Here is a 20492-nt window from a genome sequence, read left to right as displayed (position 1 = left end):
AATCTAATATGGAGCTGAAGTATAAATTGACACTCCACAGCATACATAAATTTTCTTTATTCTGAACCAAATTTAATTTCTGCTATGCTATTTCTGGCATCCTGAAAACATCCAGTTGCCCCACCTGGACTTGACATTTCCTACTTAGCTTGAGTTAATTGGCTGTAGAGTGGGAAAATCGTGTTAATTGGGTCTGCTTCATTGAAGAAAACAGTTCTAGAACAGGCCCACCTTACAAAGGGCTATTGTAAAGTGCCATAAGGCTCAGATTGGAGGCTCAGGGAGCACAGCCCAGATGCCTCATTCTTTGTACCACTCTGTCCAAAGGGTGATACTGCAGCTGCCAACAAATCAGGTGACACAAGGGGCCAAAAGGGGTTCCACCATATTATCCTGCTCTTCAGCTGGCAAGACTCCCAGATCAGCTTACATAAAAATATTTTTCAAAACACAAGTACTCAGTAAAAACAACAGCAATATAAGCAGCAGAGCAGAAAAATATCCCAGCTAAAAACAAAAAAGGCTATTGACTCGAAAAGGTCTGGTCTGGGCAAGTAATTCACCTGACACCAAGGAAGAAAAGAAAGCAGACTTGGTACCACATGGCTCTCTCTGGAGAGGGACTTCTAAAGATGGGGCACTATAATCAACAACAACAACACCCTGTCACAGGTCACCACTCACCTTACTGTTGATAGCTTTGAAGGACAATTGTAGCGTTCAGGCAGCTTTTCGCAGAAGAAGGTGGTTCTATAAAGTTGTTGACAATGGCCTAGTCCTTAGTCTGAGCAACTCATCATAAGGGCAAACCTGTGTTAGTACTGCCTGTCCAAACCTACAATTTTGATCCCATGCTTGCATTCAGGATTGTAGCTGAGGTGAGCAGCAACAGGACCAAGCCTGATTTTTTTTGCCACCTCATGCAATAAAAGAGCTGTGCTGAGCAGAGATCCCACATAATATTGTATAAGATGCTACGGAGCAGCTCCTGAATTTGCAAAAATTGTGGCTTAACATCTTTGTGGCACTGAGGGGAGTCAGGGTGTGTGCGTGTTACACCTTTCAGAATGCATGCTGCTTTACTGGCACTGTTAAAAGCCCGGCCTCCTAAGAGACTGCTTGGCTTGTTTGTGTAGCTGCCCAGCCCTTGACAGCAAGGGATAGCAGATGGCTCCTACAGTATTTCCAGCAGAGACCTTGGCCTACCCAACTTACTCAAGGAAAGTGTAAACAGCAAATTAGCAATTACTGCTAAGGTGCTGAGGTTACAGATAGAGGAAAAATCTAACCCATACAATTTCAGTTCTGCCCTAAGGTTCATGCAAATTTATACCTTACCTTACTAATGTTAAGATTATTCTCCTTAACCTTTTATAATGTACGTGAAGCATGAATAACTCTTTTCCAAGTAGTAACGGTGTTTGTTGCTGCTCTGAACTAATTTAAGTGTTGCCCCCATAGCACAATAACAGAAGACAAGGTTTAAGGATATAGCAAGAACTTTGATGGATCAGAACCAAAGGCATATCTAGTTTGGCATCCTCTTTCTCAAAGCAGCTGGCCAGCTGCCTATGGGAAACCCACAGGCAGCACAGAAGGGCAAACACCCTCTCCCACTGTTCCCCCTTCCGCCTGCAACTGTCCATGTTATTTTGGACGGACATTCCTGTACTTCCCTTTATCCTGGCTGTTGACCGGCCCTTTCCCCCTTACCATTCAGAGTTGCTTTGTTATATTTATTTAAGTGTAATTGTGCACACATCCACCTATCCCCACATTTCTCCTAGTTATCTTTCTTCTCCTTGACTTTTAAAGAACCATTTTGCAAACCCATAGACATTTATTTTATATACCTTGTCTTTCCTTCAGCATGTCTCTATAATGGAAATATCTGTAACCTAGTTCACATTTATTTTGGCAGATACGTACTTTGAGATCTCTCAGTAAAGCTGTTATATAAGAGAAACTATGATTGTGCATTAAGCCAAACCAGATGTCTAGTGAGAAGAGAATATTCGAAATAAAATGGGATTGAATGGTTCCCTTCCCCCTGCTACATTGGTTCTTTCCTCTTTTCCTGATTACTATTAGTCTTGACAATAATGATCTCACCAAAGATATAAGCAGCACAGTCCATTCTATGATTTAATCTTGATCCCAACAGATCAGGGTTCGATTTAATTGCTCTACAATTAATTAGAAACAGAGGCAAAATGTTAAAAAGAGAATTTTCACATATATCCAAGAAGCTGTTTACATTCAATTGGAACTCATGTTAGACCGAATCATTAAAACTATAAAAGATTACATCTGGGCAAGAATTAAAGCCAAGCCGATTCATTAACCCAAATGGTGGCCTACAGATTACTGACACAGTATTGCTGCTCTAGCGATCAAAGGATCAAGGGATACGTGACCAGATGACCCTAATTGAAACAGTCTCCACTGAATTTCGTAAATGGAAAACTTGAAAGGATTAAGACGATATTCACCAACTTCTGTCAACATTGAAAATAAATTGGTTCTAATAGCTTAACTGCATAAATACTGTAATGAAAAAGAGGGAAACAAGGACAATGGAAGTCATTTATACAAACCACAGAATATTTTATTTATTTATAGAAATATTTCTATACAACCATATCACAAAATGTCAAGTTGGCATAAAATGCTAAAATCAAAAACATTATTTCACAAATTAAATTTAAATTTTAAAATACAGATAATCATCAGGGTGAGTGATGACACAGTGTTGGAAGTGTTAGGTATATTGTGTTAGATATCATGGAATAGTTTACTAAATTGTTCTTACTCATCTGATTAAGACTAGAGGAGCTCTGGAATTTACAGCTGAAGAAATCTCAATCATTAGCCTGTCAAAAATATGATTTCTGATCTTTGGAAAGAAATCTTTTTGGGAACTATTATTCAATTAACCATTTGACACACACCATCTTTCCCAGAAAAAAGAAAAAGAAATTAACGGCCGGTTGGGTTGAAATAGATATCATAGTTTTATACTGTGCCTTACAATGCAATATTAAGCATGTTTATTCAGATGGAACTTTTACTGAATGCAACGGCACTTGCAATGCAATGTTGATGGATCACATCCTGTGGTTTACAGACAGCAACCTCCCCCTCTTTAAGGGATTTCCACATCGCAGATGAAAGGTTCCTTTTTGTGTGATAGTAGTGCATCTGTGTGGGATGCGGGTGGCACTGTGGGTTAAACCACAGAGCCTAGGGCTTGCCGATCGGGAGGTTGGCGGTTCGAATCCCCACGACGGGGTGAGCTTCCGTTGTTCGGTCCCAGCTCCTGCCAACATAGCAGTTAGAAAGCATGCAGTACAAGTAGATAAATAGGTACCGTTATGGCAGGAAGGTAAACGGCATTTCTGTGCGCTGCTCTGGTTCGCCAGAAGCTGCTTAGTCATGCTGGCCACATGACCCAGAAGCTGCCTGCGGACAAATGCCAGCTCCCTCGGCCAGTAAAGCGAGATGAGCGCCGCAACCCCAGAGTCAATTGCGACTGGACCTAATGGTCCCTTTACCTTTTCCTAGTGCATCTGTAAGCAGGGCATTCACTCTATGAATAGGAAGAATGATACTATCCTCAATTAATTTATGTAATATATTAATTGGTAGTTTTTAAAGACCATTAACAGTAATGGTTTTCACAACAACCTGTGGCATCTATCATAGAAGAAACACTTTATTTGTTCTGAAAACTGTGCCACTGGTTTCTTTGAATGATTCGATGTTCTGAGACAAAAAGAGAATCATTTCTCTCTTACAGCACCTCCATGACTTCCATGCTTTTATAAACTTGTAAACGAAAATCAGCCTGAAAACTTTTGATGCTAGATTTTTTTTCTGTTTAAAGCTGGCATTTACTCCTATTTCTTTTCATTTGTGTTATTGTGAAATCGCTGACTGATCATTACTGTAGGTAGCATTATTATTATGGATTTACTAATCACTTTGTTATCATTTAACGATTTGTACACAATGCTTTACATGCAATACCATATAGGACTAATCAGAAGTAAGTCCAACTGCTTTCAATTGTGCTTATTCCCAGGTAAATGGATATAAGATTGCAACATAAATCTCTTTGACTGAATTGTGCCCAGTGCTTTTTTTCTGGGGGGACGCATACCCCTAAACATTTTGTGAATCTAAGTTTGGCCTCATTGAGGGGCAGTATTTCAATATGAGTAGGAAAATGAGAGTACCCCTAAACATATATATATATTTTAAAAAGGACTGATTGTGCCTATTGATAATAGTGGTTGCTGCTATTATTTGTATTATTTAAAAGTGGCAGAGTGTGCTAAAGGGGGGGGGGATATCACATAATGAAGTACAACTAATCCCTAATGCAGGATAAATTACCTTAACTCCTAGGAAACTAAAGCTCTTTAAATTAATCCCCATTATTTGGCATATGAAAGAATATGTTTACATTTGGAATAAAAGCCATATTAAACATCTCACCTTTCCATGGTGCTGATTTACGATTTAGTCTTTCTGGAGGTATGTGAATAAGAAATCTCAGCATTTGTGTGTGTTTTGCAGAGCAAGAAATTCTTTTCATTCCCCAAGACTAGAATAATATTCCACTGAATTTCTATTATTTTTTCTTGGTTTATTGGACTAGTTGCACAGATGTCCACTTTTCCTGTGCCAGCTGTGCAGAGGGCTGCTTCAAGCTTAGACCAAAATGTTGACAGAATAATATAACTCAGGCCAGACATACTGCATTTTACACTAGAGGTCATATGAAAAGTACTGGCAGCCTATAGCACAAGCTGTTTTACATAAGCATACATTTGGTATGTGAATTACTCAAAGAATGCTGTGGGAGGGAGGGGGTAAGGGAACAAACTTCACAGCCGTTGTAGAAGATGTAACAATTGTTCATCAAATTACCTCAGAGTCTGTTTATGCCTATTTAAGAAGTGTGAGATATCATTACCCACTAAAAGGTGTCAGAAACAATAGTCTCTTCACAATACACTATGTAGGATTCCCAAAGTAGGATGGAAACTGTTTCAGATAATCTAAGTTCTCACATTTTCTCCTTTCTCATGGCTCTGATTCACCCACAAAAAGAACACGCAAAAGAAATAATGTAAAGGCTGTGGGCAAATCTTCTAGGATAATTCAGAGAGCAAGAGTCAAATGGTGATCTCGCCCTGAAATGACAAGAGAATGCCAGTTGCAAATGTTCAGTTCTCCCAAATCAGGCAAATTAGGGGGTTTCTCCTCACCCCAACAGGCTTCTTTTTCGTTCCAGAATAATCTCCATATTCTTAAACAATAATGGGGATCCCAAGCCCCGATTCTCATAGCCTGGTGTTTTTATTCAGTAACCCTAAACCAAGTGTTAATACAGTGGTACCTCGCAAGACGAATGCCTCGCAAGACAAAAAACTCGCTAGACGAAAGGTTTTTCCGTTTTCGATTTGCCTCGCAAGACGAATTTCCCTATGGGCTTGCTTCGCAAGACGAAAACGTCTCGCGACTTTGTTTCCTTTTTCTTAACACTGTTAATACAGTTGCGACTTGACTTCGAGGAGCAACTCATAGAACGCAGTGTACATAGTAGCCTTTTTTGAGGTTTTTAAAGACTTTGGTGATTTTTGAAGCTTTTCCAGAACTTCTTTTGCAGCCATTTGGTAAGTTAAGTTTTTAAAACTTTTTTGGGGGGTTTTGGATTTTGGGTTGGGGTGTTTGGAATTCAGTGACTTGGTGTTGGGGAGGGGTTTGCAAGAATCTGGAAGCTTGTGTATTTTTTCTGCATTTTTATGATTTTCTGTGACCATTGGGCCACTCTGCTCTTTTTTTAAAAAAAATCTGGATTTGAATTTCTGTGTGGTGGGTGGCTGGGGGAACAGTTGAGGAGGGGGTTCTTCAGCAAGAAGCAAAGAGTGGAAGAGGAGCCTTCTTTGAGTGGTCCCCCAGAGTCTTAGAAAATGTACTGTACACTTTGTTGATTTTCAAATGTTTTTCTGTCATGTTTATAAAGTTAATTTATTTTCCCTTCAATTTTTGAACTGCTCTTTACAGTATGTGTGACTTTAAAGAGCAGTTAATAAACTGTTGTTGTACCAAATTTGGCTTTGTTTGGACTTTTTTTGACCATAGGAACGCATTAATTGATTTTCAATGCATTCCTATGGGATTTCGTGATTCGCAAGACGAAAAATTCGCTAGACGACAAAACTTGCGGAACGAATTAATTTCGTCTTGCGGGGCACCACTGTAATTTGATGAAATGGGGGGGGCAGTCTGGATTGGTCTTTAAGCATATGTTAATAAATCTGTTCCTAAATTGGAGAAGCAAAGGCTAAGGAGTAAACCCTACACAAATCTGGACTGGAGTCCCTAAGATGCTTGAATGGTGCCTTGTACACCTCCTTCCAACAACGCCTGCAGTCAGGCTGATGCCAAATGTATTGCTATGCTTTCCTTTGGACCACATCAGTGAGGCCAAGAGGGGGTCATGTCATCTGGGCAGCCCAGGACCTCCATACACACTGCCCAGGTTTGTGCCCTGGGGAGGTCACTTTGGTGCTGCTAAAACAGCAGTTTGACTTCACTCCTGGAAGCACACTCCATTGCCTCTCGAGACAGATGGATGCCAACAACACAACAACCTGTGTTGTAGTAAATCATGCTCAGTTCTTTTATTAATACCTGGGAGCAGTGGCATAGTGTGGGGCTTTGCCCCAGGCGCAAAATTGTTAGGGAGTAGAAAAATTCAACACCCAGTGCTGCCTCAATACAGCTGCATGCTTCCATTGCTGGGCTCCGTTGAAAACGGCTTCTCCATGCGAAGCAGGAAGTGACCTCTCCAGACAACGGGATGACTCTTTTTTTCTCTGCAGCTGTGATTTCCTGGGTGATGTGGATGCCATTAGCCAGCTGAATGCACATGTGTACACCGTCTGTTTCCCTCCCTTCTGTCCCCCCCCCCCCATGGCCCCAGGCACAGGCAACCCATGCTACACCTTGGAGACAATTATCTGTACATCAGTTAATTAGTCAGGGCGAAAATTCTTCTCAGATGAAGGAAGTTTTTTTTATTCTCCCTATATATCACCTATATATTATGTCTTTCCTCCAAGGAGACTAGACTGACATAAGAGGTACTACAGGAAAGGTGAAAGCATATGGGAAACATTCGCCTACCATCCATTTTTAGCCAAGATTCGTTAGCATGTATTTATCACAAGTTTTCATACCTATGAACAGGGAGGGAGGGTTCATATAGTACACAGAGAGGGGCCTGCCTCTCTCATAATATTTCATACACCAGCTAATTGAATATAGATATATAGTGAAAGATTAATGTAAATGTAAATATCCTATCAAATTGAACTTAGAATCCATCACAGCAGTCAAAAGCATGTAACTGACCACAAATAACCACATTCCACTGGTTTACTCTTACTTATCCTGAATAAAATAATGCCACAAAACATGGAATATTTGCTCAAGTGAAAGATCTGTTGAGTTTAAGGGTATGAAGTTGTAACATAGCCAAGGGTTGGTACCCTTGCCCTCCAAACATCACAAGCAGAAAGATGTTAAAGGGTGAATGCAGATGATCTTAAAGATCGTTAGGTGACTAATTAAACATTTCAGACAAACTGAGTTTGTTAATAAGAAAAGCTTACTTTCTGGAAACAGCGTAGGATGTATATTTTAGATAAAATAAAAATTGTGATGGTTGAGTTTGATGGTTGTTAAATGTTTGTTCTTACCCAGGTTTCCCTGCAAGTGCTCATTCCATTCAGCTATAAATGGGAGATTTGATGTGTTTTATCGAGGAACTAATACATGACAGCCATATATGGGGAATCACTCATTACTTGTGAATAGAAAGTCATTTTCATAAGGAGCTGCCTTGTAGCAAGTCAGACCATTGCTCCATCTCATGCAGCATTGTCTATATGACTGGAAGCAGCTCTCTAGGGTTTTGAATTTGAACCTTCCACTGCCTAACAGGAGATGTCCAGGATTGAACCAGAGACCTTCTTCATGCTAAGCATGTGCTCTACCACTGAAAAAGAGTCCTTTCATCAAATGCCATTTTCCAAACAATAATATGTTTTTAGGGATGACCAATAAATTAATATGCTCACATTAATATAGTCACTCAGACGGATACTTGCCAAATATTAGAAACAGAGAAATACTAAAACAGAGAAATAAGAATGCTTTCCCCAACTTGCAGTACATTTAACAATAACATTAATTGCTTACTTATCTTTTCAGCATTATTCCTTCATGAAGACTCAGTCTCTACATTTCCTTATCATTACACTCTCATTACAGTATGACCAGGATTTATGAGTTGATTACTGTGTGAATGTTAGACCACAGATTTATGAGTTGATTACTGTGTGAATGTTAGACCACAAAGTATCATTTATGTTCTCCCTGACCTTTACTGTGACCTCTGGGGGATTACAGTAAGAAGAAAACGTGTGAACTTGGCATAGCCAAAGGGTGTAATACAACCCTACAGAACTGATAATAAAGCAAGGCTTCACTTTTCAGTGACAAAGGACAGTTTGAAAAGAAGGCCACTAAAGAACCGCAAGAGAATCTGATGTTTTTAGTGTGCATATGTCATGTGTATTAAAATAGTATCCTCAGCATCTTGAGATATTTTCAGTAGACCGTTATTGTAATACTGAAAACAGTCTAAAAAATGGCAAATATTGACATGTTTTTAACTTATCATAAATACAGTCTAAGGATTTATAAGGAAAACCAGAATTTTGCAGCTTGAAATTTCTGATGCCCACACCATAAACATAAATACTTGTGTTCCTAAAAATTAAATACTTTACTCCAGATAAGGTCTAGCAAGCACTCAGTAGACTCAGTGTAGAATAGTGAGTTTGCAGTAGGCATGTTATCTGTTCCAAAGGATCCATTTTTCCCATCCCATCAAGCACTATATGATGCAACAAGTCCAATATATCACCCTAAGACAGGGGTCTGCAACCTTTAAGACAAAAAGAGCCACTTGGACCCGTTTCCGAAGAGGAAAAAAACTGGGAGCCGCAAAACCATTGCGACATTTAAAACAAATATATCTCCGGAGCCACGATCTGACAGCGGGTGGGAAGGTGACATCGGGACGGTGCGTGACTAACACACGCACCGCCCCATGCGATGTCACAGCCAGTACAGCGCCCGCCACAGTGGGGAGTGTCGGGGCGCACAATGCGCCTCCTCCCCTCGCTAGTATCCGCCCCGGAGCCGCGGCAAAGGTGTAAAAGAGCCACATGCGGCTCCGGAGCCGCGGGTTGCAGACCCCTGCCCTAAGAGAACTCAGGTTCAAACGATATCAGAAGCACAAAGTAAGAAATAAGAAATTGTCATTGTATACTCCATGCCAAGTCATATGTCAAAGACACATATGGGCAGTATATTATTAAAGTGAGCATTTAGAAAACATTTACCCATTTTATAGATAGGAAAAACTGAGGCAAAGAGTCTATACTAAAGAGATTCCATGACCAAGAAATCAAGACACATGTAAACAAGACTACATGGAAGTGAACAAACTTTCAGATCAAGTGAATCTTCACAACATCCTTCTGCATGACAGAATTTGCTCTGGTCGCTATATGACCCACCCAGCTAACACAGACCAATATGGCTTCTCCGTGCTATTTCTACTGCTATTGTTTCCAAGTAAATGATTATTGTGAATGAAGACAAACAAACAAATATACCAACCCAAAACAGTAACTTTTTATTCATCGCCACTACAAACATCTGCTGCCAAGGGCCACCTAGTATTAGGCCTGTCTTATGGCTACAGATGAAAGGGATGTAACTGAAAGGAAATACCAGCTAAGGGAAAGAAGAGAAATAGGATATTTTGTTCAGACACACTGAAAGTACTACAAAAGCAAATCTGTATGGTTTCCAGAATCTGCCTGTCAGTAAATAGAAGATAATTCAGTTATCCTATCTGATACAACATTGCTGTCTGTTATTTAATTTGATGAACGTAGCTCTCTGTTAGCATACTAATAAATGTCTACAATATTTTCCTACATAAACTATGAGCTTCTGCATGTTATTAATTAACCTTATGTACAGAAAAGAGAACTTGAGCCCCCCCCAAAAAAGGATGAATACTACATTTGCTTTTTCTGTTGTATCTAGTATATGACTATTTGCTGTTTTAATAGCCTTAACTGAGAATTACTAGTGGCAACTGCTAATTTTTCCAGCTTCTATTGATAGTTTATCAGTTTTCGATGCCCTTTGTTGAACTCCTTCAAGGCAGACCAATACTAAGCAAACAAAAAGAGTGATTTGTACTAACTGTGCCACAGATACTTTGGAATTGAAATAAACTTATATCTTATATGAGTGTATAGAATGATGACAGGAGACTTCTAAGCATATACAGTAGCTGTACATTAGCAGTGTTACTGGGAACCTTTTTTCTGTAAAAGGACTGATTTTGAGGGACTGCAGCTGGGACCTCTCTGTGAACTTCATATGTAATGAAAACCTCTCCCCCCTCCCCAAAATACTAATTTAAAAACACTGCTTATGGCTCTGCACACTATGCATTTAATGTAATGTGTTGTTAGTTCATCAGTAGAGGGGTGGGTGTGTGGTGAAATGCTCTGTTGGTGCATGGTTTGTTTTGAAATCTTGCTAACACTTGCTACCACACCGTTCAACAATTCCACTTTTCAAGTAAATATTTTGCCAAAGGAGGAACAGCAGATAAATCTTGATTCCTTTGTGATTCTTCTGTATATCCCTGTTTCCAACAAAAAGACCCCACTAGTGGCTCTGCCTTATCACTAGGCCTCGGCCTTGCAAAATGACTAGGCCACAACCATGCCAGGCTATGCACTAATAATAAATCAACTGTGTTCCTATTTAATATACTTAAATAACTTTAAAAGTCCAAGTCTACCTGCATTTAAGTGCCTGGTGTTCTGCGCAGAGTCTCTGTCCCCCTTCGCGAGCTCCTCGAATAATTCTTTCTGCCACAAAATTGCTGGCTGTGGGCCTTTGTGGCATTGAATCTGGCCTGGGCCCTTCTCTGACGCCGGCACCAACGCGGCTGCCTCTCCTCATACCCTCAGCAGAACAGAGGCAGAAGCCAAATAGGACAGGCTTCCTAGCCTAGGCAGAAGGCCAAAACCAAAGCCCACAATCCCTGAGGGTAAAGGGCAGAGCAGGCCAAGGAGACGAGAGAGAGGCCATTTTGGATGTGTCAGGCGACAGGCAGCCTCACGGCACTGAAGTTGGCCATAAAAGCCTGGAAATATATCACAGAAGGTTATTTCGTCCTCAGATATGTAATCATTAGAATCAGCCCAGCTTCCCAGGCTCACTTTTGAAGCATCCCTGGTACAGACGTGACCTGTTCCATTGCTGAGCGGTGGTATGGGTGTTTCAATGTCTGGGGTTTCGAAGGGTGTGTGTTGTCGGGTGTTTGGGTATTTGTGGCATGAGGTGCGGTTGTGGGTTTACAGGGAGGGATACATGCATGGTTGTGGTCCCCCTCTAGGGCTTGGACTACTGGAAAGTTTTAACACCTGGCCTGTGCCTCGCAGAGATGCTTTGCTGCAGTTACTATTTCTCAACATGGCCCACCCCACAGGGTTGTTGTGATATTAAATACTGGAAGAGAAGCACCACTGTTCCTCTCCCCAGGCAAACTTCTTCTAGGGTGTGTTTTTTAGACCGGGGTGCTGTGTTTGTGAGTGTGTGGGACTTGCTCAGACTTCTATAATGCACAGACACTTATATATATTTTTGTTATACATATATAAACACAAGGCTATGCTGACCCAATACGGAAGTACTTAAATTTTTTTGAAAGTGATTTAAATGCCACACAGTCATTGGTATCATACAAATAATTGAAGATGTGTTCTTCAGTACCAGCCCCTGCTGCTGCCTTTGCTCCAAAATGCTTTGGAGGGATATGCAGAAGTTTTGAAGGCATTTATCCTACTTTGCTTCATACTGTCCCTTGGCAAGGAGTTCCACAGGTAGCTGTAAGCATGAAAAAGCAACCATTAAATTTGCTTGTTTTAATTCATGTCCCATTAATTTTTTAAGTCCATCCCCATTCCATGTGTGTGATACAAAGGGAGTATGTGTATGTTGTGTGTTTCCCTTTTGCTACAGATGCAAAATTGAAATTAAAACCATGTTACTATAAAGGCTAGCCATAATGTACTCTGTTGTTGATAACATTAATGAAGCACCACAATGTGATAATACTTAGCATTGAAGGGGGAGGGAGGGGTTACTGGTTTGTAGGGTTTTTTGTTCTTGTTTTTATCACGTATTTTGTGCTTTTATGTTGCATTTTTATGTTGTGAACCTCCCGGAGATCTGCGGAAAGAAAGAAAGAAAGAAAGAAAGAAAGAAAGAAAGAAAGAAAGAAAGAAAGAAAGAATAATTACTATCCCATTTTGTTTCACTGGTGCTTTAACTTCAGATATTTTGACTAGGCAGGAAACAAGGAGCCTTTGTATGTTTTTTCTTCCAAAAGCACTAAGAATGCTTGCAATATACTTTCAGAAGGGAAAAAAGAATGCAACTCCAAATATCTTGTCATTTCTTTTCTTTCAAAGTAGAGATTGTACATCCATGGGAAAGAATACTTTTGCAACCATCAAACACCTTTGGAACACGAAAAAAACCCATCTGTGAGTTTGAAAATGTTAGCTAAATATAATGACTCAAATATAGGCTCCCCCACCCTTCTATAAAATTTTGTCTGTGTCCAGAGTAAAGTGTGAACTCTGTTCTGAATGTCATTATAGAAGAAAACTGTGGTTAAGCTATTCATTTTAAATATAATTGAATTGCTTGGGCACATTAAAATGTTGAAATGTTTTAAGCAGAGGTAGGAGAAATAATTTAACGATGTTCTCTTTCAGATAGTTAATTAGCCTGCCATGTATGAAAGTGTAACAAGAACACCACCTACTGTAAAAGGGAATGTTCTACACTCAGGATGCTAATTTATTCATGTCTGCACAAAGAGGGAAGACCGAGACTGTTAACCCTTGTCTGCCAGAGACTTTTGGATACTCTCTAAAATGAATATCACTGAAGACTCCTGCAAAGTTTATTTGCTAGACATCATGATGAGAGCAGAATAACCAGTGTAGATATCAGAACAGCAGAATAACATATGATATGTTTAAAATTAATATGGACTGATGTGTGAAGTGGCAATAATTTACATTCCAAATAAATCTTAAAGCATCTATGAGTATTTGCTTGGAAGTAAGCCCCATGCAGTTTTCTCATGTAAATATATATTGAACTGTAGCTTCAGGTGGTATTGTTGCAGAAACCAACATGATAATCAAATGATATAAAGGTACAGAAAATAATCTCTCTCATTTTTACTGACAACTGTCTTCACTACAGTACTTGTTATTAAAGGTAACTTTTATCAGCACGTCTAAATCAGGGATGAGGAATCTTTGGCCACCCAAGTACTATTGGGCTCCAAATGTCATCAACCTAGTCAGTGTGGTCAGTTGTCAGGTGACAACTGGGGGGGGGGGGCACAGATTCGCCATACAGCACAAAAAAATATATTTCTCCCTTGTTTTCAGGAGACCAGCATTGGAATGAAATGAAATTATGAAACTGTACAGACATGATTTTTTGCTATATATTTTGTTTGAAAGTCAACACTGAGGGGCACCTAAAACAAGTACATTTCAATGTTTGTTGTTGAAGTAAGGAAATAAAATAAATCAGTAAGGAAATAAAAGCTTTCCAGACTCAGCACTTTACATTTCATATTCTGCATCCCCTTAAAGTAGGGATCCTGCTGAATTTTGGAATTTGGGAGTGGGTAAAGGTAAAGGTAAAGGTACCCCTGCCCGTAAGGGTCAGTCTTGCCAGACTCTAGGGTTGTGCGCTCATCTCACTCTATAGGCTGGGAGCCAGCGCTGTCCGCAGACACTTCCGGGTCACGTGGCCAGCGTGACAAGCTGCATCTGGCGAGCCAGCGCAGCACACGGAACGCCGTTTACCTTCCCGCTGGTAAGCGGTCCCTATTTATCTACTTGCACCCGGGGGTGCTTTCGAACTGCTAGGTTGGCAGGTGCTGGGACCGAACGATGGGAGCGCACCCCGCCGCAGGGATTTGAACCGCCGACCATGCAATCGGCAAGTCCTAGGTGCTGAGGTTTTACCCAGAGCGCCACCCACTTCCCTTGGGAGTGGGTAGGTTTGGATATAAACATTCCTGTTTGTAAAAGCCACACCCATAACAACCTGAGACAACTTTCAACTGGGAATCATTTCTGGACACTGGTTTTACTCATCTGCCCTTTCCCCCAAATTTAGGACCCAAACTGGAAGTTATTATAATGAAATTAGTAGCAGCCATAAGCAGCTACTGATCTGCACCAGAATTGTGGCATAGGGTAAGGGAGCTGTAATCCTTCCCTTCTGTGGTCCCATTATGGATTGTTATGGCAAATAAATGCTATTTAAAATGTTGTAGTAGAGAACTGTAGAACTGCCACCCCACACACAGTGCTTCACTCTGAGGAAGCACCTTTTCTCAGACTAAAAGCACTGGTAACCTTGAGGAATCCACCTGCAGGAATGCCACTTAGCATTTTTAGGGTTTAGGCAGCAGCTGCTGTTCTGTCCCAAATGGGGATTGTTTTATTTGTTATATTGCCCCTGCTCTCTGCATTTAGAACTGTTTTCTTTTCCCATTGTCAATCAACTGATCGAGCCTTATTATCATGCATTGATCAGCTATTCCTATGTAGAATATCCAATGCTGCAGACGAAGAAAAGTCTCGTTCTGTCCTGTTCTCTGCTACTCTGAGTTGCAGCCTGGAGGGCCTGGTCTTTTGTTATCTTTTTACCTCTTCCATACCACCATTTTTATCCTAGTCAGATACTTCCTATTCATTCCGTTTTTTAAGCTTCTAAAGCTAAGTACAGTGGTACCTTGATTCTCAAACATAATCCATTTCAGAAAACCGCTTGAGTTCCGAAATGTTCAAAAACTGAGGCACCAAGGGCTGTCTACAAATTCAATTGAGAAAATTGAAAAACACCCAGTGGAAGTCATTCGACTTTCGAGGCATGTTCGAAAACGGAAGCATTTACTTCTGGGTTTTTGGCGTTCGGGTTCTGAAACGTTTGTCAGCGGAGACGTTCGAGAACTGAAGTACCACTGTATTTGGTAATCTGCATTTGTAATTTGTTTGCAAATTTGAAGTTGTGTTCAATTTACCAATAAAGTTGAAGACTGATTTCCATGAAAGTGTGGCTTGGATGGAAGTTTAGTTGACACATATTAATGTGCCCTGAAGCTGGAACAATGGCTAGGCCTGAAGGAGAAGGGGTTTGTGTGCTAGTGGTGGTGGCAGGCAACCATTTGTGAGTGGCCAGAGGCAGTGGCCAGGGTCAGCCTAACATATTTTGCTGCCTGAGGCACAGGGCAAGTTTCAGATACCAAATATGATTGGACTGGGAGTTGAATTTTACTTTGACACTAGTGATGGGACATTGTCCTCCTGAGGGCAGCAAACTAGCCTAGTGGGTACAGGCAGGCGTCATTCCAAAACCATTCATCACACTCTGCTGCCTCACTCTGTTTAATGTTAGGGCTTGGCCTTGCAGCAGCAGACAGTCCAGGGATACTCATCTGCCACCCCTCATGATCTGCCACCTGAGCCAAAGGTCAAAGATATTGCCTAATGGGAGAACTGGCACTGTTTACTCTAAATATAATAGTATCCAAAATTAGGAATGTTGTACAAGATTGGAACTGTGAGAATATAAATTCATATTTTTCAAAGCAAACAGGATTTAATAGGATTTACTTTAAAAACAAATCCCGCAATGAGAGATTTCATTCAGGCCAAATGTTGATTTTTCCAAAATAAAGAACTTAATCTTTATAAAAATGATAATCTGTGATCAAAGGCACCTATGCCCTTCAGACAAATTCCACTAGGTCTCATTTGTGATGGAATAAAATGTTACTGAATCAAGCACACCTAACCAATTAAATTAGAAAATGTTAGTTGATTTGCTGTTTTGTTTATCTAGTTTTATCCAGTATATAGCAAGAATATGCATATTATTTTGTTGGTATTTTTATACATATTATTTTGTATAAATAGATTCATGCATGAACTGTAGTGGATTAATATTGTTAACCAGCCACTTTAACACAGATGTAGTTGATCTTTACCATCAAAGGGCAGAATGGGAGTGAAAATGGTTAGCAAGCAACCGAAAGTTGATTATCACAATTCTAGTCCTAAGAGTAGACCCATCAACATTACTAGACATTGCTAACTTGGGTACATTAATGTCAATGGGTCTACTCTGAGTAGCAGTGGATACAACCCAAAATGTATAAATTGCTCTCTTATACTAGGTATTGTTCTTTCAATATATATGATGCCATTTAAAGACTTGAACTGTCTGTGAAAGGTTGATTACTTTCAGCTCTTGCTCTTTAAATCTGATAGCATTTGGCATTTTCAGGGATGAAACCATGTAAATTTCCCATAGGGGCAAATCTATAGCTTGGACAGTAGGCTTGGGTCATGTTGTGCAACGGTAAGAGATTCTGGTTGATACACAAAGAACAATTAGGAGTTGAGATACATTGCAAAATCAGAGACCGATAGGTTGTAAGTCAAAGTGGCCAGGGGATTATAAATAACTTCTGTGGTTACTATCAAGATTGGATAAGAAACAAAGTATCAGCTCCTGTTAGCCATGGATGAGGAACTGAGCCCTGGGATTTGCTCGTTAGTGGGACCTCAGAGTGTGAAACTTGTTGCTAGATATATGCAGAGTGTTTTTGCTGAAGAAATAACTTCTGAACAATTCAGGGAACTTACGAGAGTTGGACAACTATGCACTGAAGATCTGGTTCTTTTAGATATATATCAAGCAAGCACTAAGGAACTCTACAATAACTCCTTCATACTCAGTAGAGGGCAGATCTACTTTACAAAACTAATTCTGTTTCATACCAGTTCTACTGTCATTATTGAAAGAATCCTGGGAATTGCAATTTGGAAACAGTGCAGCAATTTCTCTGTTAGAGACCTTCACACCGTTACAGTTTGCATCGTTCCCTGAGGGCAGACAGTAGTTACTGTATCCTGACATGCACATTTAGCATCCTCTGTCACTTGCACACCTGGCTGGTATGTGGAAGGGCCCTACATGCATACCAATGTATGTGTGTGAACTTCTCCATGTGAAGGAGACCACGCAGGCAAAACATGGATCGCAAAGGGACATATTCTCTACCCTGACAACAAATGTCTCTTGAATGCAGCAAATCGGTTCCGCTTCTAAGTGGGACCTGGTTGTGCTCAGGCCTCCAGGCATGGAGCGGGATAGCATCCCGCATAACGCTGAGGGTGACTCAGCCACAGCATTTGCCAGGTGGCCAATCAGGGAGCTGGGGTTTGTGGCTGGGCCAATTTAAACCACTCTGGCTGCTCGAATCAATCCACAACGGCGGGGCTCCCCCTACTGGTGGTTTACCCTTCCAGGCTTCCTGCAAGGTGGGCAAGAGTCAGATATAGTCTGTTGAAGCCAATGCCTAAGCCAATACCGCTCACATTCTGTAACCAATAAAGTTGTGGCCTAAATTTTGCCTATTAACATTAACCTAAATTCTCTGTCCTTGACTCTTTATTTTTCCTGGGGGTGGCTTGGGGGTCTTGAAGTGCAAATAAATGTGCATAGAATGTATGCCTTGCTTCATCTAGTGTTGCTTTGATCAGTGAGTTAGCTGAGCATGAATTCTCGGCAGATGCCCAATGGTACTGTAGTCATGCATGGAATGCCCACCTAACATGGGATATCCAGATTAGTATGATAACTTGTAAAGTCATGGAGCTGGGTTTGATATGTGTTAGTTGGTGAACATCTTAAACTCTGGGCCCTGGGCCGATATTGTTGATTCTCTAGAATTGTATTAATGCACCACTAAATTATCAGGCTAGGGAAAGGTCTGCACACTTCCTTGAGATAAACCCACCTGAACGAAACACAGCTTAATTTCTGACTAGGTATGCATAGGCCTACACAATCAGCCTGCCCCATCCAGCGCCTGGAATAAAATTTGAAACTAGTGGCTAATTTCTATTCAGAAATAAATATCTCCTACAGTAAGCTCTTGTCCTATTCTAACTTGCCAGACGTCCTGATTAGACTTGCTGGAGAATGTAAGTCCTTGACTGGCTTGCTTTATCTCTGAGACCTTCCTTGCTTATCTTCCTTATTCCAGTGTCCTCCTCAATCCTCTGCATAATTGGATTAGCTCTGGAAATTGCTGCAAACAGTTGTGCGTCATCTCAACAGATGCTAATCTGATCACTTACCTTGGGGTAGCCTCTCAACTTGGTGTTAATATGAAATGCTTCTACAGTGAAGTAATCTGTAAATATATGCTCTGAGTTCAGCATGGAGTTAATTCCGTTTTTTAAATAAAAAAGAGAGAGAAAGAAAAATTTTAATTTGTACAATCATAATTTCTCTTATCCCCTTCTCAATCACTGATGTTCCATGGTTAAATTATCTGTATTTAATAATTTATTTATTATTGATTGTAGGTATTTTATATACCGCACTTCCAGTCATGTTCTCAGACTGGTTATTTCAAGTAACAGTTGTGACAGTTCTGTTTTCATTGGCTCAAACTGAGCCCAGGAATCATTGCACTCTGTATCGCTGAGGTTATTAAAGTTATGTACCAGTGCAATTACCCCCCCCCCAGCCCCAGTTTAAAGCAGAAACAAGCCAGGAAAAATAATACGACAAAGAAGAAGGAATAAAATACCAGCACCTCTGGAAAATGCGTGCTTCCCCCCACACCCCCGGGTTTGTTTTTGTTTTTACTTCATTTTTGTTTTAAGATGACAGAGCTTTTCCTGCTGGTTGGGAGCCCATTCTCACCTTTACGATATGGCAGTGCTGACAGGCAGAGTAGCCTTCCTGATTAAAGCAAGCCCCTAATACACAGAGTCTTGTGCTGGGGGGCCAGCCATACTTCAGCCATGATGATAGAGTGGGCAGCGCTGTGTCAGATCAATTATGTACAAGGCCCATCTTCTCTATGATTCCCTCAATTTTTCCTCCTGACACTTCACCTTGGGCTCAACCTTCTGTTCTCACGGAGACAAACCTGCAGACAATAGTAAACCTAAGACAGTTCTCTCCAACCCCCCCCCCCCATCCTCACAGGAACATGACACAGAGTAACCCTTTCCTGTCATACTTTCTCATGACTTTTCAGACAAATGTGGTTTCCTTGCTTTAGATGATTTGTGTAAAGGTTTGTAATGGACCGCAAGAAAAATGGCAAGTGTTCTCTTGTCTATTTGTTCACCAGCTCTGCATACGTGCCCATATGCTTGTGTGACAGCTGAATAAAAGTTTTCCTGTCCACGCTTCCCTGTCACCTGGAAGTTTTGCATACTTCCTTCAACATATACGTGTAACAGAGATAGCTAGTTTAATAAAAAAAAAAATTATATTGCCCTTCAGTTCAAAACTTCCATACAGTAAGTAGTTTGTTATCTTTTACAGTAAGTTGATCAGCCCATTCCACATTCCAGTTACTCTGACCACCATTTAGAAATTACCACTGGGAAATTTATGGTGCAGTCCTATGCTTCTTTATTTATAAGAAAGTCCCACAATGTTCAACAGGGCATATTCAGGTAAGTGTATTTCAGACAGGTAGCACAAACTAGTATCCAGTTGTCGGGGAGAAAACTTGATGGTGGGAAAGAACACTTAATTTGTAGTCTGCTATCCACTCAGGAAACATCTACTATAATAATAATAATAATTTATTATTTATACCCCGCCCATCTGGCTGGGCTTCCCCAGCCACTCTGGGTGGCTTCCAAAAGAATATTAAAATACTATAATACATCAAACATTAAAAGCTTCCCGAAACAGGGCTGCCTTCAGATGTCTTCTAAAAGCCTGGTAGTTGTTGTTCTCTTTGACATCTGGTGGGAGGGTGTTCCACAGGGAAGGCGCCGCTGCCGAGAAGGCCCTCTGCCTGGTTCCCTGTAACTTGGCTTCTCGCAGTGAGGGAACTGCCAGAAGGCCCTCGGTGCTGGACCTCAGTGTCCGGGTAGAACGATGGGGGTGGAGACGCTCCTTCAGATATACTGGACCAAGGCCGTTTAGGGCTTTAAAGGTCAGCACCAACACTTTGAATTGTGCTCGGAAACGTACTGGGAGCCAATGTAGGTCTTTCAAGACCGGTGTTATGTGGTCTCTGCGGCCGCTCCCAGTCACCAGTCTAGCTGCCGCATGCTGGATTAGTTGTAGTTTCCGGGTCACCTTCAAAGGTAGTCCCACGTAGAGTGCATTGCAGTAATCCAAGCGGGAGATAACCAGAGCATGCACCACTCTGGCGAGGCAGT

At 40.9% G+C, this 20492-nt stretch overlaps 1 protein-coding gene across 6 annotated transcripts in view; it reads right to left on the bottom strand.

Moving 5' to 3' along the window:
- The window catches only part of NFIA (nuclear factor I A), a 427373-nt gene that overhangs the window by 348654 nt on the left and 58227 nt on the right, over nucleotides 1-20492 (bottom strand). Inside the window, exon 1 of one of the 6 annotated variants that reach the window (XM_081193805.1) lies at nucleotides 10976-10996. The exons of the other annotated variants lie outside the window; for them this stretch is intronic. Within the exon in view, the coding sequence (XP_081049931.1) occupies nucleotides 10976-10981 (6 nt within the window). The 5' untranslated portion in view covers nucleotides 10982-10996. Of the gene's footprint in view, nucleotides 1-10975; nucleotides 10997-20492 lie in introns of those variants that run through there. 6 annotated transcript variants of the gene reach the window in all.

This window comes from Podarcis bocagei, assembly GCF_964188305.1.
Source record: "Podarcis bocagei genome assembly, chromosome: 5".
In the NCBI taxonomy this organism is placed as follows: domain Eukaryota; kingdom Metazoa; phylum Chordata; class Lepidosauria; order Squamata; family Lacertidae; genus Podarcis; species Podarcis bocagei.
The sequence above is the reverse complement of the archived record's forward strand: the minus strand, read 5'-3'. Positions and strand labels throughout refer to the sequence as shown.